General features: G+C 39.9%; 3 protein-coding genes across 16 annotated transcripts in view; 1 reads left to right on the forward strand and 2 right to left on the reverse strand.

Annotated features, from left to right (window-relative positions):
- The window catches only part of LOC148363142 (sorting nexin-1-like), a 17,150-nt gene extending 16,461 nt beyond the window's left edge, over positions 1-689 (reverse strand). The window contains exon 1 of the mRNA XM_088340730.1: positions 312-689. Coding sequence (XP_088196856.1) covers positions 312-416 — 105 coding nt within the window. The 5' untranslated portion in view covers positions 417-689. The remainder of the gene's footprint in view (positions 1-311) is intronic.
- Positions 601-22,803, forward strand: sv2 (synaptic vesicle glycoprotein 2). Of its 3 annotated transcripts, none has more exons than XM_088340732.1 (13): positions 601-3,123; positions 4,506-4,604; positions 7,616-7,777; positions 8,348-8,510; positions 9,743-9,864; positions 12,806-12,969; positions 13,078-13,158; positions 15,269-15,355; positions 15,423-15,511; positions 18,940-19,067; positions 20,856-20,951; positions 21,038-21,197; positions 22,443-22,803. In XM_088340732.1, exons 1-13 carry the CDS (start codon positions 3,039-3,041, stop codon positions 22,624-22,626), a joined length of 1,620 nt encoding a protein of 539 aa, XP_088196858.1. In that variant the 5' UTR covers positions 601-3,038; the 3' UTR covers positions 22,627-22,803. The 3 variants fall into 3 exon arrangements, with proteins under 3 accessions (XP_088196858.1, XP_088196857.1, XP_088196859.1); XM_088340731.1 differs by having other exon boundaries at positions 602-3,123; positions 15,266-15,355; XM_088340733.1 differs by having other exon boundaries at positions 602-3,123; positions 4,523-4,604; positions 15,266-15,355.
- A 1,740-nt stretch (positions 22,804-24,543) lies between these two features.
- The window catches only part of ap3b2 (adaptor related protein complex 3 subunit beta 2), a 65,507-nt gene continuing 62,077 nt past the window's right edge, over positions 24,544-27,973 (reverse strand). For all 12 annotated transcript variants that reach the window (XM_088340728.1, XM_088340724.1, XM_088340722.1 and 9 more), the window contains one exon: positions 24,544-27,663. In XM_088340728.1, the coding sequence (XP_088196854.1) occupies positions 27,504-27,663 (160 nt within the window). In that variant the 3' untranslated portion in view covers positions 24,544-27,503. The remainder of the gene's footprint in view (positions 27,664-27,973) is intronic.

Genomic DNA, 27,973 nt, shown 5'->3' on the forward strand with positions numbered 1-27,973 from the left:
TTAAAAGTACGTAAAATATGAAACCTTTCTGTATTCTCGAACAGATTGACGCAAATTGTCTATATGAGTTCTTAACGTAAAGGCTGTAAGTGTTGAAATGACGATAACAAGCATATAAAAGTCCCACTAATTGACACCTTTTACTCAAGCTTTTAGATACAATTTGTAACTTTAAAACAAAGGAGAAAGTGGCGTCTTTAGCACTTTTCCCCCCTCGCCCACGCACATTGCTATAGCTAAGCTACGACAAGAGTTTAACCGAATAGACCTAAGAAGTCGCCCGTTAACGTGGTCCATCTCGGGGGACCCACCACACTCGCGAAGAGGTCGTCGCCGTCTTCTTCGTCACTGCCTCGGCCGACGGAGTCTCCGGCGTCGGGGAACGGAGGAGGATTGCGCTCCGAGCTCGAGGCCATCTTCAAAATTGACAAAACTTGATAAGCTTTTTCAACGGTTAATCGAGACTTCCTCCGCTAGCCCGCGCGAGCGACCGCAAACCGGCGGTGGAAAGTGACGCCTGGGGGACGGTGGAAGTGCTCCAAAAGTGACAGGGAAGTTGGAGTGAGTGAAGGGGGAGAGGGAGGGCGGAGTGGGGGGCGCGACGCCAATAACCCGCTGCTGTCACTTTTTTTACTTCCTGGTTAGCTTAGCGAGCTAACGTGCTTTAGGCTAAACCCAAACGGCTTCACTTCCTGTTAAAAGTCACAATCACTTGATGGAGCAACCAATCATATCGCGTTTTTGAAAATTCCACCGCCAATCATATTATTATAGGCGCGTCTTTTCCTTAAATGCAGGAGGATGTTAGCTTAGCGTGTTAGCACGCTTATATTTGCCTAATCATTTGGCGGTAATTTTGAACAATACTATATTTTTTAACCTGTTTTACTAGATTTTAAACTCGTTTTTCTATACAAATATCAAAAAAAGAATACTAAAAACCAGCAAAGGCTGTCGCCCAGTGGAACTTTTATGACTACCTTTTTTCTTTTTTTAGTAAAACAATTATATAATTAAAATCATGTGCAGGAATTTACTTTATTTGATGCATTTATTTAGCAGTGCAACCTTGAACAGCTTTTTAAAACAAAATGAGTCACCAAATATATTTCCCTGTACTAGTGAGCAGATGATTAGTTATCAAAAAGAAAAAAAATGTAGTCTGCTGCCACCTACTGATATAGGTGAACGTTATTGTTACCAGCTGATCACCAATTTACTAATCAATGGCATGTTTTTTTTTTTGCAAATATAAAATTGGGAGATTTTCTGCAGAACCCGAGATAAGGCCCCGGCACACTCGTTTAAAAAACACTGACATAAACAATCAAGACCTGTCAATAACAGAAGTAGGATTTTAGTTTAACGAACGAAAACCAGTGCCCCCGCAAGCAACAAGACGGCAGACATACATGGCGGCCACCTGAGGTATGGATTCCACTATGTACAAGAAACACAAATTTCTCAACCGATATTTTTTTTTTATAAACATTGGTATTACAGTTGGTTGGCACTATTTCCTGTGGTGTGTCTTGGGCAAGTACAGCCTGGTGGCACCCATCCCTCTCCAGGCCAACATACTATATGTTTCCTTTTGCGTGTTAGGCAAATGTGATAACCATTACGGAAACGCAACAAATAGTCTAGTACAGAAATACTTCAAAAATACTTCTACAAAATACCACTAGAGTGATAATTTAATACAAAAATACATAAATATTAAAACTGAAAAACTACAAAAATACTTCTACAGAATTATTACAACAGATACCAAAACAACACAACTACAGTAATACTACAAAAATACTACTGTAGAACTACAACAAAAGTACAAAATAAAAGTCCCAAAATACGACACAAATACAACCAAAATGGGACTGTAGTAATACTACAAAAATAATACAAAAGAGTGGGGCTAGGGATCAAATGGACTGAACCATTCCAAGTGTCCAAGTGTTCCAAGTGTCTAGCCAAGTGTGTGAACATGAACCTGTACCACACAAATACATCATAGTTGCTGGATTTTTTCCTTTTGAAACGAACGAAAGTTTTTTGCACCTCCTAGGAGGCACTAAATATTACACACTATCACTTTAACGGAAGAAGAAATTGAAATTGACTGTTAGGTGGCACTGTATTGTCTAATGCGAATGTAAACCAGTGTCAAATGGGCACAGCGTAGCAGCAAGATGCCAGTCAAACATGGCGGCGACTACTGGGTATGGTACTACCATGTAAAAGAAAAACAAAATTATCGACCTGTGAATATTTATAAAAAATATTAATGTTATGATAGTTCCTATATTTCTGCATATTATTCAGATCAAGGTTATTTTTTACTCATTGGAAGTTTTTTGTACCGCTAGGAGACACTAAATATTACAGAATGTAACCAAAAAAACCTCTGTTCAGTAAAAATAAAACATTGATTTGAATGAAGGCAAAAACATGAACTATCATACCAATGTTATTTTTTATCCAAAAAGAAAAATCATAGGTTGAGTAATCTGTATTTATTTTACAAAGTGGAATCCCTACCTAGAAATAGACGCCATGTTTGTCTGGCATCTTGCTGCAAATGGCAGTTTTCTGTTCGCATTTGTGCCATCTAGCGGTCAAATATTACACAGTGGGGCTTTATCTACCGTTCTATACTATTCCGTTCTGTTCTATTTCAGTTTAGCAAACAAGAGCAAGCTTCACTTCCTGTTTTTTTTAGTCCAGTGGACATAAATGCAGGACGCGCCTTGCTTTTGTGTGATTGGGCAGTTGTATCTTAGTGGGCGTGACAGAACGCGCAGATTGATATGACAACCAATTGTATTTCGGTTTCTCGAATCCCACCGCCAATCATATCTTTGTAGGCGTGTCCTGCTTATAACACGAGTGGGATTTCTCGCCCGCTTGCCCTGCCAACTCATCAGCAAGCTAGCCGATCTTTTTCTTTTTTTTTGTCACGAGATACTGAAAAATGGTTCCGAGGAAGCTAAGCGGGTCGGAGCGGAAATCCTGACGGCAAATGTTCGCCCATTTCGGGTATGAAGAGTGACGATTTTACCGGAGACCAGGAGCCTCTCATTTCAGGAAAACGGCGCTTCTCTCACGAGTCGGATTCAAATGAAGGTAACACAAATACAAAAAATTAAATAACTACGAATTATTTTTAAAAACGACAATTAAGAAAACTAAGCTCGAAGTTTTCTTACATTTTGTAATAGTTAAATGACGATTTTTTTCTACATGCTAATTACTTTGTGGAGTCCAAACAAAATAACTCATTTTATTTATTATTTTCAACTTTGAATACATTTTTTACTGTTAAATGTTGCGCTTTTTCAAGATGCTAACTACTTTGTGGAGTCCAAACAAAATAACTCTCACTTGTTGTTTTTCTTTTCTTTACAACGGATTTATTGAGCAATCGGCAACTATTTCAAAACGCGTTACATTTTACGGTACACCTGATATAGAAGTACCCAGTCAGGGTGTTAAAGGGACAGTGTGTAAATAATTAGCGCCTCCCAGGGGTAAAAAAAATAATGCTATTGAATTGAATTAAATGCAAAAAAACATATGAACAATCGTACATGAGGGAGCTAATATTTATGGCCACCATCTTGCTGCTACGAGTACCCAAAAGCCTGTTTTTTCTTCCATTTCTTTCCCCCTTTCCCCTTCTCTTCTTCTCTCTATCTTTTCCTTTATTTTTCTGATTTTCTTTGTTTTATTTATTTCCCCCCTTTCACTTTTTTGTTTTCCCCATTTTGCCATGCCCCCCCACTTTTCACCATTGTTTCACTTCTTTTTTTCCTTTAGTTCCCATTTTCTTTCTTTTCTATGTTATTTTATTAGTTTGTTTTTCATCTTTCCCTTTTTTATCCACCACTTCTTTTCTATTTTTCTTTTTCTTTCCATTTTTTTCTCTTCCTATTTTCTTTATCTTTCCCTTTTCCTTTCTCCCGTTTTCATTCTTCTACCCCCTTTTACCTTACTTTGTGAAAGAATGGACAAAAAAATGTTGATTAAAAAATATCTACCGATATTTTGTTCAGAATAAAAATAATTGAACTAAAGAATTGTACGGCTATTGATAAAAAAATACACCATCTTATAGGGTAGTATTTTAAATATATTATAAATGTGAAAATTATTTTTAAAAAACTGTTTAGAATATAATTTCTTTTGTATTTGTTATATATGTGTATTTTTATTTATTTTTAATTTAATACGTGGAAATTTCTTAAGTTTGTTGTGCTCCGCTTCTCAAGAGCAGTAACAGAATATGTGTTACCAACTTCATTCAATTTTTGTATCCAATGCAGCACGGTCATCCTGGGAAAGGGGATTACCTCATGTTTTTGAGTTTTCCTGCCCTCATGTAGTTTTTAGATCAGGGGATGGTGTCATAATAGACTGTATTCTGTGCAGCCTTTTGAGACTCCTTGTGATTAAGGGCGTCACAAATAAACATGACTTGACTTGTATTTATTCCTTTTTCTTCTGAGATGAAACCTTGTTTCAGAGGGCAACGCCACTCGCCCTGGAAGACACCGGCGAGGGCGCAAGCACCCGATTGTCATATGAGGAAGCCGTGGAGGCCGCCGGTAAAAATCTTAAATTATAAAGTAAAATATAAAATGGTAAAATGGTAAATGGTCTGCATTTATATAGGGCTTTTCAAGTCAATGAAGACCTCCCAACGCGCTTTACAATGTGCTTCACACTTACCCATTCACACACACACTCACACACCAATAGGGAGTATGCCATGCAAGGCGCCTACCTGCTGGGGGAGTTAGGGATTCAGTGTCTTGCCCAAGGACACTTCAACATATAACACAGAGGAGCCGGGAATCAAACCTGCGACCTGTTAATCCCAAGAGGAGCGCTCTACCTCCTGAGCTAATGCCGCCCCAAACACATCGTCATAAGAAAAATATGTAGAAAAGATAGTTGAATTGGTTAAGGGAATTTTCACTCAAGGAAGCAGCACTTCAAGTACTCTCCTGCCTTATCGCCTGCTAACTTAGATCGGTTAGCTGAGGTGACACAGGGGGCGCCACGCCCCTGTGTGTTTGCGTATGATAATGCTTTTTTTGGCAACAACATATTTGGATGAGGGCAGCACGGCGGCGCAGTGGTTAGCGTGTGTGCGGCACAGTTCTGTCATGAGATCGAACCTTCCTGCGTGGAGTTTGCATGTTCTCCCCGTGCTTGCATGGGTTTCCTCCGGGCACTCCGGTTTCCTCCCACATTCCAAAAACGTGCATATCAGAACAATTGGCCGGTCCAAATTGTCCCTAGGTGCGAATGAGCGAGCGAATTGTCTGTCCCTGTGTGCCCTGCGACTGGCTGTCAACCAGTTGAGGCTGTCCCCTGCTCACTGCCTGAAGAAAGCTGGGATGGGCTCCAGCACCCCCGCGACCCTACTGAGGATTAGCGGTGCAGATAGAGCCAGATTTACACAGTATCGGGGCATTTTCGGAGGCACAATCATGTCTGACAGCATCCAGGTAGAAATCGATCACAATTTTTCGTTTCACCTTAAAGTGACCGTCGACAGTGTGTTTTTTAGCGCCTCCTATTTAAAAAAATAAAACTCCTTTTCATAAAAACAACAATATTGTCACTGCTGTCACTGTCTTGTACTACGGACAGACTGAAGAGATCTTTTCTTCCTCATGCCATGAGGCTCTTTAACTCCACCCGGCAGAGTAAAGGCCCACATTAAACCACACCACCTACATTGGATATTACTGAATCTTACTGCATTATGTGTTCTGTGTAGCACTATTTGGTTACTCTATATAACATGCTAAAGTGGGCATTTGCACGTCACACTGGGTATTTGTATATTGTATTCTTTTGGCTTTATTATTGTACTGTTCTCAGCTCAGGGATGCTGCTGGAAATGTGAATTTCCCTTAGGGGATGAATAAAGTATCTATCTATCTATCTATATTGATTTGAATAATAAGCAAAAGTATATGATCTATCATATAAACATGAATTTTTTTAAATACTCGTTGAGATATTGGCATTTATTTGACATAAATTGAAGCTCACCTAGAGCTGATATCATTGTCTGCCATCTTGCTGCTACGGGTACCCCAAAAACCCAAAACCTGGGCAATGAAATGAGAAGGAAAAATGTCATGGTTTGGTCGTTAGTCTTCATAGTTTGTATTCTTGTTTGTGCTTTGCAGCACTTGTTTGAGTTGCACTATTCAATACAGCATCATCTTGTGGTCAAATATTAACAAAGGGGCATCATTTATTAGTTTAAATCAATTTTGTGGGGTTCAAAACCACTTAAATTGGCCTGTCAATAAAATTATATCAAATCAATTAGAAAATGAAATAAAATTTGTACATGTAGAATTTTTTTATGTACACGCATTAATACTGTAAATGCATATTACAAAATATATATTCATAAATAATATTATTTTATAATTTATTTTTATTATAACTATTAGGAAAATAATCAAATTCAAATGTTTTTGCCCATTTATCCTGACAGTTTTCCCTTTAAAGTCTTGATTATGTGTTTGGCCTGGAGTGCCACGTCTAATCTCGTCGCACATAATGTTCTCTACGTGGTTTTCAACAGTAGAGGGCGCATTACTGAAAAACAGTAATTGGTTAGAGTTACTAGTTACTACATTTAAAATTTGACTCTGTTACCACCCAGATTACTGACACCAAACAGTAGGGCATTTCTCCAGAAGTTATAATTAAGTTACAAATTACAGTATATACTTGCTTAGAAGCCAACCACCTAAAAATATTTTAAAAGACCCACAAAATAAAAGAAAAAGATGTCTTTACTGGCTTGTGGAAGCAGTGAAGTCTTCATATTTCTTGGCTTGTGCAATCTTGAGGGTTTATGAACGAACACTAAGCTGAGACACTCCATATCCATTTTGTCTCGGGTGTAAACCACCCCAAGAACTCCTGCATTTCCGGGTACTGTACAAGACGTTTTATTTTTTTTCTCTAGGCACAGTGTATTGCAAAAAATAATTCTTTAAATAACAACATTTTTCTTGCACTCTTTTAACATAAGTTCTGTGTTCACGTTGGCCCCACTCATATAGTTGTTCCTGTTTCAGCCACGCAGCCTACCATTCGGGCCTGGTGACCCACAACCAAATAGGTGCATATAAACTGACTCCCTAATATTGAAAATGGCTTGGATGTGAGTGTTTAAAGTAGGGAGAATATAGTTAGGATAAATTACACAACCTCGTGCTCTGTGCTTGAGACAGTGCCACAATAACTGTCTTCGCTTGTACTTTGTAGGTACATATAAACATGACCACGTATTGTCTAGGTTGAGGGTTGTATGTGACAATGTGAGTGGAGCAGAATTATCTGGCATTTGGGGAACATCGCTATTCATTATCTGTGTTTGATGAGTACTGCAGTTACACTTTATACAATAATGACAGTGGAGATACATTATATTAATAACATGTTACAGTAGTCATTCCTGAGAAGTAATGGTCCCAACACTGGTTCTCAATGACACTTAAGACCATTTAATAGTAGTGCACATCCCATTTCGGACCTGGAACTTAATTCTTTTATATATATTACCCGTTTTTTACAGGCTTTGGCTTATTCCACTGGCTGCTACTGCTGGTGTGTGGCTGGGCTAACGCTAGCGATGCGGTGGAGATCCTTTGCGTGTCTTTCCTGCTGCCTACCGCCCGTTGCGACCTCCTGCTCAGCTCCTCAGACATGGGCCTGCTCACCGCCTCCATTTTCCTCGGTGGGTGCTCCTACTGTACTTTTTCATCGTTTGAATACATAGATAATTCAAATTGGGGTAGGATAAAATACAAGAGGTGAAGTTATTACCTGGACAGAGAGAATCATGTATTTTGCAGAGCCACAACTATAAGTGTTAGATAAAAATGGTAGTAATTGATTTTTTTGCATAGCCCAAAAAATTTCTTTGATTTATACGTTATCCTTGCAGTAATACACATTTCATAGTACCCTGTTAAGGTATAACGTGTACTTGAACTCATGGGCGTTACATGTAGGGGGAGACGACGCTTTATAGGATAATGCCGTACAAACTAATGCTAGCCGCCGTGTATTACGAGGGAAGAAGAAATGCAGCGGGGAAAGTAAAGCCACCAGAGAGCAGCGTCAGCATCATTTTTAAGCAGTTATTGTGTAACATGGCAACACTTGTAAGCATTTCCAAGCACCTCACCCCAAATTCAGTAACTTTTCAAATCACATTAAAATGGAAGCGTTTTCAAGGATTTCAAGCTCTTGTATGGACCCTGTCAAATTAACTGTGACCCTTTTCATGCCCCCCTCCCCTCAGGCATGATGGTAGGCGGCTACGTGTGGGGGTACCTGGCAGACCGCAGGGGGCGCCGCAGGGTCCTGGTGGTCTCCTTGTCGGTCAACGGTGTTTTTGGGGGCCTGGCTAGCACGGCACCGTGGTTCTGGTTGTTTTTGCTGCTCAGGTTCATCAGTGGTGTCGGGTGAGGACCATGTTCCCTCTAAGCTGCGCGTGTGCGCAATTGCGCACTACCCAGAGCTTTTCCGCGCACAAGAAAATCTTGCCAGCTCACAAAAATGAGGGCTCGAAATTGCTAATTAAAAAGCGAATTAAGTCAAAGTTACAGTGCATGAAGGTAAAAATACACAGGTTCCCCTGACGCTGTGTTCTAAATGCGGTATTTTGAAGTCAATGTCGAAGTAGAACGAAGTTGAATAAAGTCAGTAGAGTTTTTCGAGAACCGGCTTCTTTGGCTCGGCTCACTAATAACAACCGGCTCTTTCGGGTCCCAAACGGCTTTTCAGGTTGTTTTTGCCTTTTAATCCCTCCACGACCAAATATTATGTAAAATTGTGCACAAAATGACTTAAAGGAAGGGGGGGGGGAATAGAACAAAAACGAAAAAAATACCAAAATGAAAAAGTAGTGAAAAGCTGAGAAAAAAACGAAACAAAAGGAGAGAAAAAGAGAAAAAAAAGAGCAGGAAAAATTCTGAAAAAAGCCGGAAGAAAAGAAAGAAGCAAATAAAGGGAGAAAAAGGTAATAGAGAACAAAAAAGCAAGAAAAAAGTAACAGCTAGGAAAAAATAAACGCAATGAGATTTTTTTTTTTAAAAAAGGAGAGAAAGAACAGGGAAAAAGTGGAAAAAGTTTGTGTTGTATTCAAATAATTTCCAATTATATCAAGTTAATCTTGTTGCCAACATTGTACTTCCACTAAAAATGTAATTAAATACAGTTGTGTATCGTGCAACGGACTAAATAAGCCCCCAAAAAGGTTAGTATTATGCGACAAAAGATACCAGGAATAAAATAAATGGAAATCTTGTGAAAGAATTGTAAAAACAAATGACGTTTGTAGGCCCTGCAACCTTTGCAATCGTACATTAGTCAATTCATTCAAAAGTGAAAAATAATTTTGCATTGCCGGAAACTCAGCAAAATGTAACGTGATGTTTTGGACATGTTTGATAATGATTTAGTTGCTACACTTGGGGTTGCTGTTGCTCACTGTTGTTTCATGCATTGCTCACCGACTTTGTGTCAACGGTCAGACCCGAGGAAAATTAGAGCGAACATTGGTGAGGACATAAAGTGCTTAGATAAAGTATTGCCCTGCCCCCGCCCCAATGACTTTTAGGCATTTGCCACATTTTACTACTCATGGTTTATTTATAATGCACTAAAATATTATTTTTTTTAAATTCTTCTTCAGGGTTGGCGGGTCCATTCCGGTCATCTTTTCCTACTTCTCGGAGTTCATGCCCAGAGTGAGGCGAGGCATGATGATCAGCGCTCTAGCCACGTTTTGGATGGCAGGCAATATTCTGGCAGCAGGTGTCGAGACCACACACGACGCGCTGCAATAGAATTTAAATAGTATTCAAGATTATTTATTTATGATTGTATTATTTTCTTATATACAAGTCAAGTTTATTTATAAAGCACTGATAGGGCTGCAGGAGCCACAATTACAACATCCTGTCAGGACCAGAACGGAAACAGGACCCACTGGCTTAACGTTTCTCAAGTTTTATTAGAAGAAAGGGAGGGGGTTGCGCCCACGATCCGGGGATTGCTGGACGCCGGAAGCAGGTCGCTCTCAAGTGGGACCTCCGTGGCCAGCGATGGCGGTGTCGGGAAAGGAAAAAAACGGGTCAGTAACCGGGATAGAAGAGCAAAACTTGGTCGGGATCGGAAACAAGTCGAAAGCCATGAGAGGAGAGTTGACGTGGTCGAGATAAAAACAGGTCGTAATTCGGGACGGGAGAGCAGACGTGGTCGAGATCAAAACAGATCGTAGCGGGAGACAAACAGGAGCAAAAAACAGGACAGGTGAAAAAGGGCTTGCCATGTAAAAACAGATTCGCAGACGGACCGACGAAAGGGGACTGACAGGACAGAGTTTGAATACTGACAGGGACCCAATCTGTCAACAAGCTGCAGCTGGCCTACACGGGCGGGGCCAATTGGACGGCATGGCAACCATGACACATCCCCTATATTAGAAAAGTAGTTCTTGAAATTGTTCTTAAAGTGAGAAAAAATTAGTATTTTAATGTTTTAAAATATATATACCTTTTTGAAATATTTTAAGATATTTAAAAATGCTGCAACGGAACAGAAAAAATATTCATATTATTAATTCATGATTGTATTACTTTTCTTAAATTACTAAAAAAATCTTAGAATTAAATGTAAATTTAAAAAAATATATACATTTTTTCTTCCCAAAATATATTTAGTTAAATAGTATGTTTAGTTTTTGTTATTTAAAAACAGAAAAAAATATTCATTCATGAGTATTTTATTACTAAAATAATTGAGTCGTGAAATAATTTTAAAAAAGCTTGTTTTTTTTATTTATATGACTTTTAATATATATATATATATATATATATATATACAGGGCAGCACTGCGACACAGTGGTTAGCGCATGTGCAGCACAGTTCATGTCTTGGGAACCTCCTGCGGTTTCCTCCGGTTTCCTCCCACATTCCAAAAACATGCATTTCAGGTGAATTGGCCGGTCCAAATTGTCCCTAGGTGTGAATGAGCGAGCGAGTGAGTTGTCTGTCCCAGTGTGCCCTGCGATTGGCTGGCAAACAGTTCAGGGTGTCCCCTGTCCATTGCCCTGAGATGGCTGGGATGGGCTCCAGCCCCCCGCGACCCTAATAAGGATAAGTGGTACAGCTAATGAGATGAGATATAGATATATAGCTTTTAAAATATTTCAAAATTAGAGAAGTTATATTCCAAAATAAAGATGATCAATCAGGATTATTTATTCAATTATAGTATTATTATTATTACATTACCAAAACAAGTCTTCAAAAATATTTGATTCTGTTTTAAAAATGATTTAATTCATATGCATAATGAATTTATACAATTTATTTTATTTACTTAATTAGTAGTTAATACATAGTTCCAAAAAAATTAAAAATGTTTTTCTTTTCTTGGAAAATAAATATCAATCAGGATTATTTATTTATGCAATCACAGTATCATTTTTAGGACATTACCTACATAATTATTCGAAAATTAGTAAAATAGAAAATATAAATATGTTGTTATTTTAAAAAGGTAATTAACTTAATGATACATTTTATTATATTTTTCAAAATATAAACTTAAAAGTAAAGTGTGTATGTGTGTGTTTTATATATTTTTAAATGAGATTATCTGATAAGAGGTAATCATTCAGGATTATGTATTTATAGAATTATTGTATTATTTTTCTTATTTGAGTCAAATGTATTCTGTAAATAAATTATTCTTGAAATACAATGTTTTTGTTTTTTTATATATTGAAAAAGATTATTCCACAAAAATATAGCTCCAATAAATAATTATAAGATGATAGGAGAAAAAATACTGAATTGCATCCAAAGAACAACATTCCCACTGTTAAGCATGGGGGTGGAAACATCACGCACGGGGCTGTTTTTCTGCAAAGGGACCAGGATGACTGATCTGTGTAAAGGAAAGAACGAATGGGGCCATGCATGGAGGCATTTTGAGAGAAAATCTTCCATCAGCTAGGGCATTGAATATTAGATGTGGCTAGTTCTGTCTGTGTATTATTTGCCCTCATGTAGGTTTTAGATCAGGGGATGGTGTCATAATAGTAGTTTGCAATAGTCTGTGGTCTCTGCAGCCCTTTGAGTCTCATTGGAATTAAGGGTGTCACAAACAAACATGACTTGACTTGAGGTCTTTAGTTTTTTCCTTGCCCTCATATAGGTTTTAGATGAGGGGATAGTGTCATAATAGTCTGTAGATTGCAATAGTCTTTGATCTGTGCAGCCCTTAGAGACTCTTTGTGATTAAGGGCTATACAAATAAAAATGACTTGACTTAATCTGGTATATTGAATTATTGGAGATCGTTTTGTTGTACAAAATTATAACAATAAAAAAAACATTTACGATTCTTATTCATTAATTGTTTTAATAATATTTTTCATGTTACATAGGAAAAGTTTGCAATAGTGTAAAATAAAAAATATTAAAAAAAAATTGTCTTCTAACATATCAATGTTTTTTCTGCATTGCAACTACTTATTCATTAGCAATATTTGATTTTCCTCATTTTAATACAATACAGAGTCTACTTATAACTCTTGTCAAATACTAATACCATGGGTGAATTTGATCCATGAAATTGAGGGGGGTCCTTATTCATGGATAATTAAGAAAAGGTTCTTTACATCTCACTATAGCAGACAAGAAAAATCTTTTGGAATTCAGATCATTTTTTTGTTTTCAATTTCAGGCCTGGCCTGGCTGGTGATCCCCCGAACCTGGCTGCATTTTTCGGCGGGATCCCTGGAATTTCAGAGCTGGCGATTATTCGTCGCGCTCTGCTCTGTTCCCAGCATCACTTCGGCCGTCATCTTCAAGCTGCTCATGCCCGAGAGCCCAAAGTTCCTCATGGAGGTCTGAAGAATGATACCACGAGTATCACACGTGATGAACATGCAAAGCATTTGCAAATAAGGTTCTTTAAAACGACAAAGAAAAGGAACGAGTCTTTCTCGTTTTCAGGCCGGCCGAGAGAGAGAGGCCCTCCGAGTCTTTCGTCAGATGTTTCGATTGAACGTGCGAGGCAAAGGGGGCACTTTTCCCGTACGTATCTGTAATGTCATGGGCTTGCTAATTGGATTTACCCCATAGAATGATGTTACGCTGCAAAAAAAACAGAAGATTCGGCATGGTTACCTTATACCAGTGTCTGAAACTTATGACAAAAAGTTACAGGACACCAGGGCAGACAACTCTGATAAGTCTCATGCCCAGCCATAAAGTTGCCTGCCCTATTTTTCACAACTTGAAATACATTAAGACGACTCATCGCAAAAAAAAAAACATTGTTGCAAAGTATTAAGGATTGCTAATCAGAATATATAACAGAAAGACACTTTAAAATGAAGTTTATTATAAATCTACTTACAACATTCATTGCATGTATATGACATTGCTGTTTTCCATCTGCCATCAGTATGTACCTGTATTTACTCATCTTCATTCATGCAATGTTTGCGTTGCGTCGTCTGCTACAAGCCACGTGAACTCCTCTTTCCACAATGCTTTTAATGTACGTTCACGTTTTGTAGCGTCATCAATTTTGTTAGCTTCTTTTGAATCTTTCTTCTAGGGCTGAGGTTTTGACTTGATTCCTAACCCATCCATCCATTATCTGCACCGCTTATCCTCAATCAGGTCGCAGGGGTGCTGAAGCCCATCCTAGCTATCTTCGGGCAGTGGGCGGGGGACACCCTGAACTGGTTACCAGCCAGTCACAGGGCACACAGAGAGACAACTCACTCGCTCGCTCATTCACACCTAGGGACAATTCGGACCGGCCAATTAACCTGACATGCATGTCTTTGGAATGTGGGAGGAAACCGGAGTTCCCGGAGGAAACCCACGCATGCACGGGGAGAACATGCAAACTCCACACAGGAGGTTTGATCTCATGACCTCAGAACTGTGCCGCACACGCACTAACCACTGCGCCACTGTGGTGCCCTGATTCCTAACCACTTCTCCATTTTTCTTTTGTTCTCAGTGGGTCTACTTTAGAAAATGACATGCAAATGCATGACCATATAAGGCTCGGGAAAGTCCGGAAGCACAAAGTTATTCGATGCAGGCTTCTGATTGGCTGCCGAGTATGCAAATTACCAAACGAACTGAAATTCCGAAATTTCCAAACTGAAAGAAGATTTCAAAATCTGAATAAAGCAAACGTTTGATTTGGAAAAAAAATCTTTCAATTTGTTTTTTTTTTTCTCCCCTTGAAAAAGTTGTGCGCCCGACGTAAAAGATGAACGACCCGGGCGGACGTTATTTCAGACACTGGTTATACTGGTTTCTTATTCAAAGATGTTCGAGCTCGTTTCTCTCGTAAAATGATACATTACGCAGGGGTCTTAAACCCACGCTGGATGACAGTTAAAGGGACAGTGTGTAGTATTTGACCACTACTTGTCGTAGTATTCTGTGGTGCAACCTAAAACAAGTGTTACAAATCACAAGAATGAAAATTACAGACTCAAAGTGACCATAAAACATGTATTTTTTGGGTACCCATAGCAGCAAGATGGCAGACCGTTATATCTGCTCGTGTTATATGAGATGAATGCTTATATCTCAACCTAAAAGTATTTGGAAAAGTACATCTTTATGAAATGACATGTATTTTTGCTAATTATTTAAAATATTATATATATTTTTTTAAATAAGTGATATTTATACCTCTAGGGGGCACTGAATAATACACACTGTCCCTTTAAGTGCAGCCTAAGTGTGTTATTTTAGAATAGAAAATTTTAAAAATCTTTAGATCTTACTTTGTGTAGGAAACTAGAAAAATATATATATATATATTCGAAAACAGTAATGTTTCTATCCGAACTTTTTGAGAAAAACCCGATTTGGCCCAACCATACCCAGACCCTAGCTCGGGCGGCCCTCTGGTTAATTGAGTTTGAGACCCCTGACATACACCTAAATGAAAAAGAATTATTGGTTTACATCTATAAAAGTAGTATTTAACAAAAACAAACTAAACCATTTAACCAGTTTTTATCCTGTCATAGATATGAAGAACGTCATTTTCTCAATATATTTCTATAAATTGATATTGGATGAAATAGAAAGCTCGTGGAATTTGGAAAAACTCATCCTGAAATATTTGTTTGAATATGCGAGTCTGCTTTTGTTTTTAAAGAAGGTATCATTGCACGTGAACGTCAAGGAAATGGCTCACGAGACGGAAGCTCCACAGCCGTGCGGCCGATTTCCTTCTGTTCTAAAAAAGGTGAACCTCAATTGAAGACTTTAAGTAACGTAGCGCGTGTGACATTTTTTTTGAAATTTTTCGACAGTGTGTGCTGCCGGTCCGGCAGATGTTTGACGTCGATCTGAGGTCTAGAAGCACTGTCCTGCTCATCATTTTCTACTGCATTTCATTTGGGTGAGATGTTTACTGGTCCAGCGAGTTTCCCATTGTAATCGTAACTTCCATCCATTATCTGCACCGCTTATCCTCAGTAGGGTCACAGGGGTGCTGAAGCCCATCCTCGGGCAGTGGGCAGGGGACACCCTGAACTGGTTGCCAGCCAGTCGCAGGGCACACAGAGACAGAAGACACACTCGCTCATTCATACCTAGGGATGATATGGACCGTCCAATTAACCTGACATGCATGTTTTTGGAATGTGGGAGGAAACCGGAGTGCCCGGAGGAAATCCACGCAAGCACGGGAAGAACATGCAAACTCCACACAGGAGGTGCCCTTCATCACAAAATGTCTCATCGGGTAACAATGACACCATCCCCTGATCTTAAACCAACATCCGGGCAAGGAAAAACTCAAAAACCTCAGCATGAGGAAAATGAGAAACCTTGAGAAAGGGGCCTCAAAAGTTGTAATCCCCCTTCCAGTATGACCAGGAGACCATAAATTTAGCATTTGGTAACAATGCACAAAACATGGTGAACAGGAAGAAGAAAAATAGCCAGCGACAGTGAGAACAAGCTCAGAGCGGCTGAAGAGAGCTAATAGCTGGAGTTGGTCAAAACCTCTGTTATTGGCTAACTTTGGCATCTATCAGGTGAAGCTACTATAGAAGCAAGAACTATAATTTGTCAAGCATCTGGACCCTTGATGACAACTACAGCCAAGTTGCTAACATAATTGGCTAAAGGAGGAAACATTGGAGGAAAAGCACCAAAATCACAGGACTCTGGGACCGTCATATGCAGCTATGGAAGGCGAGTGACACTGAAGGATTATGTAGTAGCAGCTACTATAATATTAATAGAGGCTAATGGCAAGATATAGCTTGCCGCTAAGTGGCTAGAATGAGTGTCTAGAGAAGGAAACCTGGGGGGGAAAGCGCCTCAATCAAGGGACTTGACTACCATCATTTGTTGAAGTGGGAGGCAAATGACACTGAATTACGAACCAGTAGCAGCTAACGATAACAACAGCGGCTTGCAGTGAGCCATAGCCTGCAGACTAGTGGCTAACATGAGTGGCTAGAGAAGAAAACGTGTGAAAAAGGCACCAAGATGCTTTGATCATGGGACTCTTGACACCATCGCACGCAGCTGTGGCAGGCCATGACACTGAAGGACGAAGCAGGAGCAGTTGACAATAACAATAGGTGAGACATAGCTTGTGGCTAGAGAAGGAAACAGTTGGTAAAAGTGCCAAGGTGCCCGAATCACGGGAATCTGCGACCATCACAAGTGGTTGTGGAAGGCGGGGAACACCAAAGGACTAAGCTGGAGCAGCTAACGATAGCGGCTAGCAGCGAGACACAACTTGCAGCCAAGTGCGGTTGTGGAAGCCGAGTGACAATGAAGGAAGAAGCAAGCTTGATTTACACTGAGCACCTAACAATAAAAATAGTGGCTAGCCTTAGCCTGCAGCCAAAAGGGCTAACATGGGTCACTAGAGAAGGAAACAGTGAAAAAAATAAGTGAAAGTGCCTGAAATAACAGGACCCTGCGACTATCACATGCAGGGCTCAACCGTGTGGGTAAGTGTGAAAAAGAACCACTGGGACAAGCAACCTTTGTGAAATGGTCATTCGGGCTTCCGTAGTTGTGAGATGGCCGCCTAAACAAAACCTGAAATCATGTTTTTGAGATATTACATGTGTTGATCCTATTATTTGAATCAATAGTGTATATCTACTCCACTAGGGGTTGCTACGTAATACAGGGAGTGCAGAATTATTAGGCAAGTTGTATTTTTGAGGATTAATTTTATTATTGAACAACAACCATGTTCTTAATGAACCCCAAAGTCTCATTAATATCAAAGCTGAATATTTTGGAAGTTGGAGTGGGGCTTTTTTAGTTTTAGCTATTTTAGGAGGATATCTGTGTGTGCAGGTGACTATTACTGTGCATAATTATTAGGCAACTTAACAAAAAACAAATGTATACCCATTTCAATTATTTATTTTCATCAGGGAAACCAATATAACAGCTCAACATTCACAAATATACATTTCTGACATTCAAAAACAAAACAAAAACAAATCATTGACCAATATAGCCACCTTTCTTTGCAAGGACACTCAAAAGCCTGCCATCCATGGATTCTGTCAGTGCTTTGATCTGTTCACGATCAACATTGCGTGCAGCAGCAACCACAGCCTCCCAGACACTGTTCAGAGAGGTGTACTGTTTTCCCTCCTTGTAAATCTCACATTTGATGAGGGACCACAGGTTCTCTATGGGGTTCAGATCAGGTGAACAAGGAGGCCATGTCATTAGTTTTTCTTCTTTTAGACCCTTTCTTGCCAGCCACGCTGTGGAGTACTTGGATGCGTGTGATGGAGCGTTGTCCTGCATGAAAATCATGTTTTTCTTGAAGGATGCGGACTTCTTCCTGTACCACTGCTTGGAGAAGGTGTCTTCCAGAAACTGGCAGTAGGACTGGGAGTTGAGCTTGAGTCCATCCTCAACCCGTAAAGGCCCCACAAGCTCATCTTTGATGATACCAGCCCATACCAGTACCCCACCTCCACCTTGCTGGCGTCTGAGGCGGACTGGAGCTCTCTGCCCTTTACCGATCCAGCCACGGGCCCATCCATCTGGCCCATCAAGACTCACTCTCATTTCATCAGTCCATAAAACCTTAGAAAAATCCGTCTTGAGATTTTTCTTGGCCCAGTCTTGACGTTTCAGCTTGTGTGTCTTGTTCAGTGGTGGTCGTTTTTCAGCCTTTCTTACCTTGGCCATGTCTCTGAGTATTGCACACCTTGTGCTTTTGGGCACTCCAGTGATGTTGCAGCTCTGAAATATGGCAAAACTGGTGGCAAGTGGCATCTTGGCAGCTGTACGCTTGACTTTTCTCAGTTCACGGGCAGTTATTTTGCGCCTTGGTTTTTCTACACGCTTCTTGCGACCCTGTTGACTATTTTGAATGTAACGCTTGATTGTTCGATGATCACGCTTCAGAAGCTTGGCAATTTTAAGAGTGCTGCATCCCTCTGCAAGATATCTCACTATTTTTGACTTTTCAGAGCCTGTCAAGTCCCTCTTCTGACCCATTTTGCCAAAGGAAAGGAAGTTGCCTAATGATTATGCACACCTGATATAGGGTGTTGATGTCATTAGACCACACCCCTTCTCATTACAGAGATGCACATCACCTGATATGCTTAATTGGTAGTAGGCTTTCGAGCCTATACAGCTTGGAGTAAGACAACATGCATAAAGAGGATGATGTGGTCAAAATACTCATTTGCCTAATAATTCTGCACTCCCTGTACAAAACAACCCAATTAAAACATGGAAAGGTTGAAAAATGCATACATTAAAAAATAAAAGAGGAAAATTACACTCGACTACATTGATTAAAACAGACCAATTTTTGTGCAGCTATTACGGGTTGTGGATGTGGTTCCCTGAGCTTCTTTCCCGAATGGAGGCTGGCAACTCACCATGCGCCAACATTTCCGCCTCGGCAGAGAATCGCGACCATGACTGCTACCCGGTCAACACTGCTGGTGAGTGATTGTCGCTTGGTGGTACAAACTACAATCGTCTGAATTTGTTGAAGTCTTGAACATAGCAAAAAATAAGCTAATAAAAAGTACTTTTTTTCCCAACCAAAAATGTGCCATTTTGGAAAAACCTCAAACTGGTACCTTAAATTCCGGACTACAAGCCGCTACATTTCGGCTCACAATACAATGCAAGTTCTTCCTTTTTTTTACGAGGCGGACGGTCGCAAGAGTGTCAGCGGCGACTTTGCCTGCTTAGAACTGCAGTTGACCAGGAAAATCAGACCGTCTATTTCCGACAAAGCATCGCTTGGGCTTGATGACCCAATGTGATTTCTGCCAAGTGCTCTGAATGTCAAAGTAAAGAAATGTAATAAAGTCTGGGTAAACGGCGGGCGTAACTATGACTTTCTTCGGTAGCCAGATGCCTTGTATTCTAATTAGTGGAATTCATGAATGGATGAAGGAGATTCCCATTGTCCCTTTGGAGTAAGATTACAATTTTGGCAGAATCAGCGGGGAAATGTCTAGTACAGAAAAGTAACACGTTATGCTGTGTGTAAGACGCTCGTTTACATCTGTGAATCTCAATCAACTTGCGCTGCAGTCAATATATATTACATTGGTATTGACATGTACTATATTACAGAATATATTATTATTTTTCACCCGACTGTGCTATCAAATTGAATTTTTTTTAGATAAATCTTAAGGGTTCCAATAGATCCTTGAAAAGTCTTAAAAGGCATTGATTTAATTATTCTTAAAAGAAGGCCTTCATTGGCATTAAAATGTCTTAAAAATCATTTTTTTGAAAGTCTTAAAAATATGAACACATTAACCAGATTCATCTTTGTTTAAACTAAAAGATTTGGTAACATTTATCAGTTGTCTTTTTTAAATAATTGATTTACTTTGGTGGCATCATGATGCGACTTGTAGGAATGTTTCGAGCTTTAATTTTGAAAATCGTTAGGATTGAAAGAAATTATTCTTTACTGCAATCGGTAAACAAATTTGCGTCTAGTTGTTGATTGTGCTCCACCATAAATCTTTTTTTTTCTCTGAAGGATGCTAGAATTTTCTACACTGATAAAAATATTAAATTACGTTATTACTTTGAGTTCATATATAAATTACTAATCCCAAGAAAATGGAATCAATGAACCAGGCCGTTTGAAATAGAACACGCAATTTATTAACACAGATAATTATTGATAGGGAAAAAAGAGAAGGGGAAGCACCAGAGATTATGGGAGTTTGACCGCTGAAAGTCTGGAAGTTACGAGCAAAAAAAGAACGTTTCCGCTATAATGCTAACCGATTTTGGGAAATTCCCTTGTACAGAAAAAAAAGGCTCATTCCCAAGAACCAGCAAACATGGAGTTAAATCTAAAACTTACTTGTTGTTGTGGAGAGATTTGGTCTTGGCTCCGAATGGTCGCAACATGTGGCACACGTGCTGAACTCAAGGCCGCAGTGCAGGCTTGCACGTCTGCGCCAAGCGGCTGAGTCAGTCAGGTAGGAGAAAAAGAGCATAGCTATCGCTCAGCCAATTCTTTTTATGTGGACCAGTGACGCTCGACCAGATCATGCCTCTATGGCCCTGGTTTCAGATATCTGATACACTCAGTTTCGGGTGACGGTGCTTGAAATTTCTAAACTTGTTAGAAAGCCAAAGAAATGAGAAATTCGCGTAATGTTCTGTACTTGAGAATAGGGGCTTAAACATTGGTAATGACCTTCATCTCGCCATCTTGCTTTAAAACTGAAATTCGCTATTCACGACAGTATACGAGGAGGGCTTCTACATCGCGGCCGCCAACCTTCCTGGCAACGTCTTCACCATCCTGATAATGGACAGCGCTGGAGGGAAGCTGCTCCTCTGTGAGGAAGGCGCGAATGTCGCCGCGATTTGATTCGGGGTCGCTCACGTCATCGATTTTGTGTTTGTTTTGCTTTTTTGTCGTTAGCGGTCAGCTTGCTGCTGTCCAGCCTAAGCGTCTTCCTCATCTACGTTGTGCGCAGCAAAAGCCAAAGTTTGCTCTTGTCCTGCTTGTTTAGCGGGGTGTCTGTCATCGCCTGGAACGCTCTGGACGTGGTGGGCACCGAGCTCTACCCCACGCAGCTACGGTACTTACTGTCTGATTGGAGGAATAGAGAAAGAGAGAGAGAGAGGTGGGGAAGGCGGGGTAGTGGATTAGGTAGAGAGACAGGTCGTGAGAAGGAAAAGGTGGGGAGAGAAGACACAAATGAAGTGGGAGAGGTGGAGTGAGAAAACGAAAGGTAGAAAGGTCAAGTAAGGTAAAGGGGTGAGGGGGGAAAAGATACGGGCGAGGAGAGAGAGGTAGAAGAGTGGAAAAAGTCAGAAGAGACAGAAAGGAAGAGTGGGGTGAAAGAGAAAGTCAAAGAGAAAATGGATAGGTTGAGGAAGTGATAGAAAGCAAGAGGTAGAAGAATTTAAAATAAGTGGAGAAAGGTCAACAAAGGTGGAGAGAGACATAAAGGAAGAGGTGAGGAAAAGATACAGGTGTAGGTGGCGAGAGAAGATGGAGAGAGCGAACAAGGTTGAGAAAGATGTGGAGGGATATGGAAAAGGAGGGAGAGGTGGAAAGGGAAAGTCAGAGAAAGAAGAGCGAGGTTTAGGAAGAGAGAGAGAGAGGAGAGAGGACACAGATGACGGTAGAGAGAGTGAAGATGGAGAGAGAGATCGAGAAAAGTCGAGAAAGACGTGAAGAGATACAGAAAAAAGAAAAAACGAAGAAGTAGTGAGGGAGAGATTGAGAGAATACAGGTGAAGGAGAGAAAGATAGGTAGAGAGGTCTGAAAAGAGTTGAAAAAGTGAGAGAAGATAGGTTGAGGGAGAGGAAGAGAGGTGAAGAAGGATATGGAGAAGATAAAGGTGGAGAGTGAAAGTGTTTAGAGAATGGACAGGTGGGAAGAGAGAAGTGGAGAAAAATAGATGGAGAAAGCGAAGGGGAGAGAGGTTCAGAAAGGGAAAGAAAGAGATATGGATGGAGGGAGCAAGTGTGGGAGAGATATTTGGAGAGGGAAAGGTAGAAAGTCAGAGCGAGAAGAGACATTTGGAGAGAGGGAGAGATCATGGAAAAGGGGAAAGGGACGACAGGTTGATGTAGAGCGAAAGAGGGGTGTAAAATAGGCTAGAGAATGAGAGGTGAAGAATGTTGGGGACGAAGAGACCTAGAGAAAAGACGGAGAGAGAATAGTTTTGTCCATTTGTAGATTACAGTGGAAATTACACAAGTATTTAATGATCCCAACACTCTGTTCTATCTGCTTTGTCGTCAATGACAGATGGCAAAAAAAAAACCTAACCTAATACTTAATGAGCTTTTCAATCCCGTTTCCGTCTTTCAGTTCATCCGCGTTGGGCTTCTTCACGGGCGTGGGCCGAGTGGCGGCCATCGCGGGGAACGTGGTCTTCGGCACCATGGTGGACTCGGGCTGCACCGTGCCTGTCCTGACGGTGGCGGCCATGTTGCTCACCGCCGGCGTGGCCGCGTGCTTCCTTCCGCAGACAAAACAGGCCGAACTCACCTGAGATCTACCTTTACGTTCTAAATTCTTTTTTTTTTTTTTTTTAACAAACATTCCATTGCAGTAAATGTCTTCACACCCCTATCCCAGAGTGTTCATTCTAAGATGTAGCTTAAACTAGAACGGGGTGAAACCATTTGCATGTCTTTTTCCAAAAACTGCTGAGTCAGTGAACGAAAAATGAGTCATTTTCTTTCCCAGGTGCATTTTCACCTGTAGCGTGACATACCTGGTTGTTGGTTTCTGGCCGGGGAAAGTAGAAAGTCTTTCTGGAAAAGCTGCCGAGTCACCGAAACTAAAAAGGCAAAGTCATTTTTATTTGGGAAGTTCTCACATCCGGGGTGACCTACCTTGACTGCCTGTAAAAGATGGTGTTGATATTCAATGTCGTTCTGATTTGGGGCTATAGGGGAAAAATGCTGAGTCGGCTTTTTAGGCATTTTCCACATCTAGGGTCACCTGAGTGCCTGTGAAATGCTCATATCTGAACTCCTCTACACAAAAAATGGCAGTTCCTCACTTTTTTACGTTGCTCAACATTAACAATACATGTTTATTATATTCAAACAAAGGATTTTTACAAATATTTGTACTTTTTTAATGCACATTGCTAACTATTGTAAACCTTTCCAATTTTTTGCTTTCCAAAAGCTCAAAAAAATAGAGGAACTGTGTGAGATAATCTTACTTTAGTGGCAGAAGTTACTAAAATCTGTCCTGAATCACGGTACTCTGCAACATTCACTTCTACAACTAGTTGTGAGAGGCAAATGACACCACAGCCAAGTGGCTAATATAAGTGGCTAGAGAAGGAAATAGTGGAAAAAGTTTAAAAGATCTGAATCAATCATTAGACTTAACAATACATGATAGGCTTTGGAAGGTGATCGACATTGAAAGCTGGAGCAGCAAAGGATAACCATAGCAAAAAGCCATAATCTGCAGCCAGGTGGCTCGAGATGCAAACAATGGGGGAAGAAAAGAAGATGCCTGAAAGACACGGCACCCATCACGTGTAGAGAAGCTACAAAAGATTGAAAAAGCAGCTAACAATAATATTAACAACTAGCAGCGAGCCATACTCTGCAGCCAAAATGCTAACACAACTGGCTAGAGAAGGAAACAGTGGAGGACAAAGGTGAAAGTTTCCAAAATTACTGGACTCGAAGACCACTGTGTGAGGTAAGTGGCTTTCAAGAGGGAAAAGCACCACCTTTCCTAAATAGTCATTCAGGCTTCCGTGGTTACAAGATGGCAGATAAACTTTAGCGGACGTCTCAATTTTTGTAATGTGTATACCAGGTGTGTCAAACAGGCAGCCCACGGGCCAGATCAGGCCTTCTAAGGGATTGAATCCGGCCCGCGAGACAACACTGAGGGAAGCGCAAGAGAAAAACGAGCTGCAGGTTGAAATATACCCACTTGATGTTGCCAAAGCCAGGTGCCTCTCACAAACGCTTGTATTTCTTTCTCTCTCACTCTCTCTCTTTTTCTTTGTTACTCTGTCTTTTTCTCTCTGTGTCTTTTTACTTTCTTTTGCTCTCTCTTCCTTTCCCCTTCTTTTTCTCTCCTCTTTTCTCCCCTTCTCTTTCTATTTCACTTTGGATTTCTTTCTTTCCCCCTCTCTCACTATTTCTCTTTTTGTCTTGTTTCTCTCTCTCTCTCATTTTTTCCCTCTCTCTTTTTCTTTCTCTCGAATCTACAAGTCCGGCCCGAGAGAGAATGCTTGTTTCTATCGTGTGCCCCCCGAGTTAAAATGAGTATGACACCCCTGGTCTAAACCTCTCCAAGTCTTTCACATTTATGAGACAATACAAGTGTTTTTGATTAACATTTGAATCAATAGTTTATTTACTCCACTAGGGGTCGCTGCATAACACAATGACCTTAAGTCATTTAGACCCAGAAGTGAGGAAAAAAAAACGTTTTGACAATTTTATTCCACTTTAAGGCTGAAAGGGAAAACATTGAATATACAATAAAGTCATTAACAGAACATGTAACAACAATGCTACTACTTGAGTGTGTCAAGAAAAAAATAATAAAAGCGGCTCGCTTTATACATATATAAATATAGAGTGCGTTGTATAACACAAGCAAACATACTTTACAGACAGTGGCTTGCTATTTGGCCCCCTTGAATTTTGTAACCTTTTGCCACATTTCAGACTTCAAACAAAGATATAAAACTGTCATTTCTTGTGAAGGATCAACAATAAGTGGGACACAATCATGGAGTGGAACACACTTTTTGGATATTTCAAACTTTTTTAACAAATACAAAAAGGAAAAAGTGGGTGTGCAAAATGATTCAGCCCCATTGAGTTCATTCTTTGTAGCGCCACCTTTTGCTGCGATGACACCTGCAAGTCACTCGGGGTATGTCTCTATCAGTTTTGCACATCTAGAAACTAATATTTTGGCCTATTCCTCCTCGCAAAACAGCTCGAGCTCAGTGAGGTTGGATGGAAAGCGCTTGTGAACAGAAGTTTTCAGTTCTTTCCACAGATTCTCAGATGGTTTGAGGTCTGAACTTTGACTTGGCCATTCTAACACCTTGATACGTCTTTTGGTGAACCGTTCCATTGTAGCTTTTGCTTTATTTTTTGGGTCATGTTCTTGTTGGAAGATAAATATCTGTCTCAGGTCTTTTGCGGACTCCATCAGATTTTCTTCCAGAATGGTCCTGTATTTGGCTCCATCCATATTCCCATCAATTTTAACCATCTTCCCTGTCCCTGCTGAAGAAAAGCAGGCCCTTTTTGTGTCCAAATCTATCTTTAAACTTCTCCAGAACAGTATCTCGGACTTGCTTAGTGTGTTCCTCGTTCTTCATGATGCTCTCTGCGCTTTAAACGGACACCTGAGACTATTACCGTGTAGGTGCATTTATACAGAGACACACAGGTGGATTCCATTTATTATCGTTAGTCATTTAGATCAACATTGAATCATTCAGAGATCCTCACTGAACTTCTGGACAGAGTTTGCTGCACTGAAGGTAAAAGGTCTGAATAAGTTTGCATACCCATTTTTTTTATTTATTTGTTTAAAAAGTTTAAAATATCCAATAAAGTGTGTTCCACTTCATGATTGTGTTCCACTTATTGCTGATGCTTCACAAGAAATGACGGTTTTATATCTTTATGTTTGAAGTCTGAAATGTGGCAAAAGGTCACGAAGTTCAAGGGGGCCAAATAGTTTCGCAAGCCGCTGTAACATACACGGCAACATGGTCAAATGTTAAGTCCCAGTATTGTCGTGCTTCAAGTCTTGATATATTTTTCAATTATCCATAATTACATCATAAATAATGGGTGGAAAAATGGACACTTTTTTTGGGTTAAGATAATTATGAACGGCAGCAAAAACAAACTCATTTGAATATATAAATACGTCCTAATTATTTCGTCATTTCTAATTGAAATTTTTTTTTAAAGATCTGAAATGTCTTTATATAACGGCAATTTTTTTCATAAAAAATACAGTAAATAGTTTTGAGAACCAGGATACTGTATTAAATTAATTGTACATTCTCAGTACAGATAAAAACAACTGCGGTACTGGTAATAGAGGAGGGATTTGGTGGCAATATCTTTTTAATGATACATAAAACAATATTTAAAAAAAAAATCTGATGCGATTTGTAAATGTAAATCATATTAAGAAAATTATATGGAATTTGGGAGATCTTTGTAGACTCCTGATATTGAATTGAATGCAAATTTATAATAAAGATAGAAAACAACTATTATCAGTGTCTGAAACTCGTGACAAAAAGTTAGCGGACACCAGGGCAGACAACTCTGAAAAGTTGCCTGCCCAGCCAGAAAGTGGCCTGCCCCATTTTTCAAAACTTGAAACACAATAAGACAACTAATCGTGAAAAAAAAACCATTGTTGCAAAGTATTAAGGATTGATGATCAAAATATAAAACAGAACAACACTTTAAAATAAAGTTTATTAAAAATCTACTTATAACATTCATTGCATGTATATGACATCGCTGTTTTCCATCTGCCATTAGTATGTACCTGTATTTACTCATCTTCATTCATGCAATGTTTGCGTTGTGTCGTCTTATACAAGCCACGTGAACTCCTCTTTCCACGATGCTTTTAATGTACGTTTACGTTTTGTAGCATCATCAATTTTGTTAGCTTCTTTTGAATCTTTCCTCTGGGGCTGAGGTTTTGGCTTGATTCCTAACCACTTATCGATTTGTCGTGTGTTCTCTGTGCCTCTACTTTGGAAAATGATGTGCAAATGCACGACCTTGTAATGCTCGGGAGAGTCCGGAAGCACGAAGTTATCCGATGCAGGCTTCTGATTGGCTGCTGAGTATGCAAATTGCCAAACGACCCCGAAATTCCGAAACTGAATGAAGACTTTGAAATCGGAATAAAGCAGACGTTTGATTTGATAGAAAAATCTGTCTGTTTTTTTTTTTCCTTGAAAATGTTGTCAGCCAACCGCGCGGAGACATTTTGTAAGTTGTACGCCCGACGTAGAAGATGCACGCCCCGGGCGTCTGGGCAGACGTTATTTCAGACACTGATTATATACATATATGTATATATATATATATATATATATATATATATATAATTTATAAATAAAATTACTTAATTTTTGAGACTCTTTGTCATTAAAGGCTTTACAAATAAATATGACTTGACTTAAACAAGGAAATGGGCCGAAACAACAGAAAAATACTAATGTCATTTAACCCCCTTGACTATTGTGTAATTTGCTCAAAATAAATTGGATAATTAAAAACGGCTGCGAAAATAATGAGCTAGTTGTTCTGATGCTGTAGCAGTAGCGCCGATACGTTGTCATGGGAATGCTTCGTCAGAGTGCAGGACCTGGCACTGGTTTTACTGGTTTGACTGGGTGAGCGCCAGTAGCACGTCCTTGACCAGCATGGTGCCGATGACCATCTTGTCGCAATTGAGCGTTAAACGGGCGGCGCCGTCTTCCTCGCTGGCGACCGTCACCAGCACCAAACTGCCGCCGCTTACCGTCCTGCCGGCAAACCTGAGCGGTGCAAGCGGGAAGGAGGAAAAAACGAGTGGCGGACTAAAGTCAGAGCAAGAAAAGCGAAAGTCGAAGCAAAAAGGTTGCAGAGTGAAGGAGATGTGAAGGAGAGTTTAGCACAATTTGTTACGTGGAAACGTCCAACAAATGCGATCAATATCGGATCAAATCATCCTGTCAACATAAATATGGAAAATACAGTCAGCTAATACAGTGCTGTTCAAAATAATAGCAGTGTAATGTGACCACCGTATTTTCCGCACTATAAGGCGCACCTAAAAGTCTTCATTTTTTTCAAAAGCTGACCATG

This window comes from Urocampus carinirostris, chromosome 7 (assembly GCF_059441175.1).
Source record: "Urocampus carinirostris isolate Australia breed hairy pipefish chromosome 7, RoL_Ucar_1.0, whole genome shotgun sequence".
Taxonomy (NCBI): domain Eukaryota; kingdom Metazoa; phylum Chordata; class Actinopteri; order Syngnathiformes; family Syngnathidae; genus Urocampus; species Urocampus carinirostris.

Bases quoted from the DNA above. Each gene is read 5' to 3' on its own strand.
- sv2 (XM_088340731.1), top strand. From the start codon at position 3,039: ATGAAGAGTGACGATTTTACCGGAGACCAGGAGCCTCTCATTTCAGGA. The intron at 3,124-4,505 runs GTAACACAAATA...TTTTCTTCTGAG, and splicing joins CGAGTCGGATTCAAATGAAG to ATGAAACCTTGTTTCAGAGG. The intron at 7,778-8,347 runs GTGGGTGCTCCT...CCCTCCCCTCAG, and splicing joins CACCGCCTCCATTTTCCTCG to GCATGATGGTAGGCGGCTAC.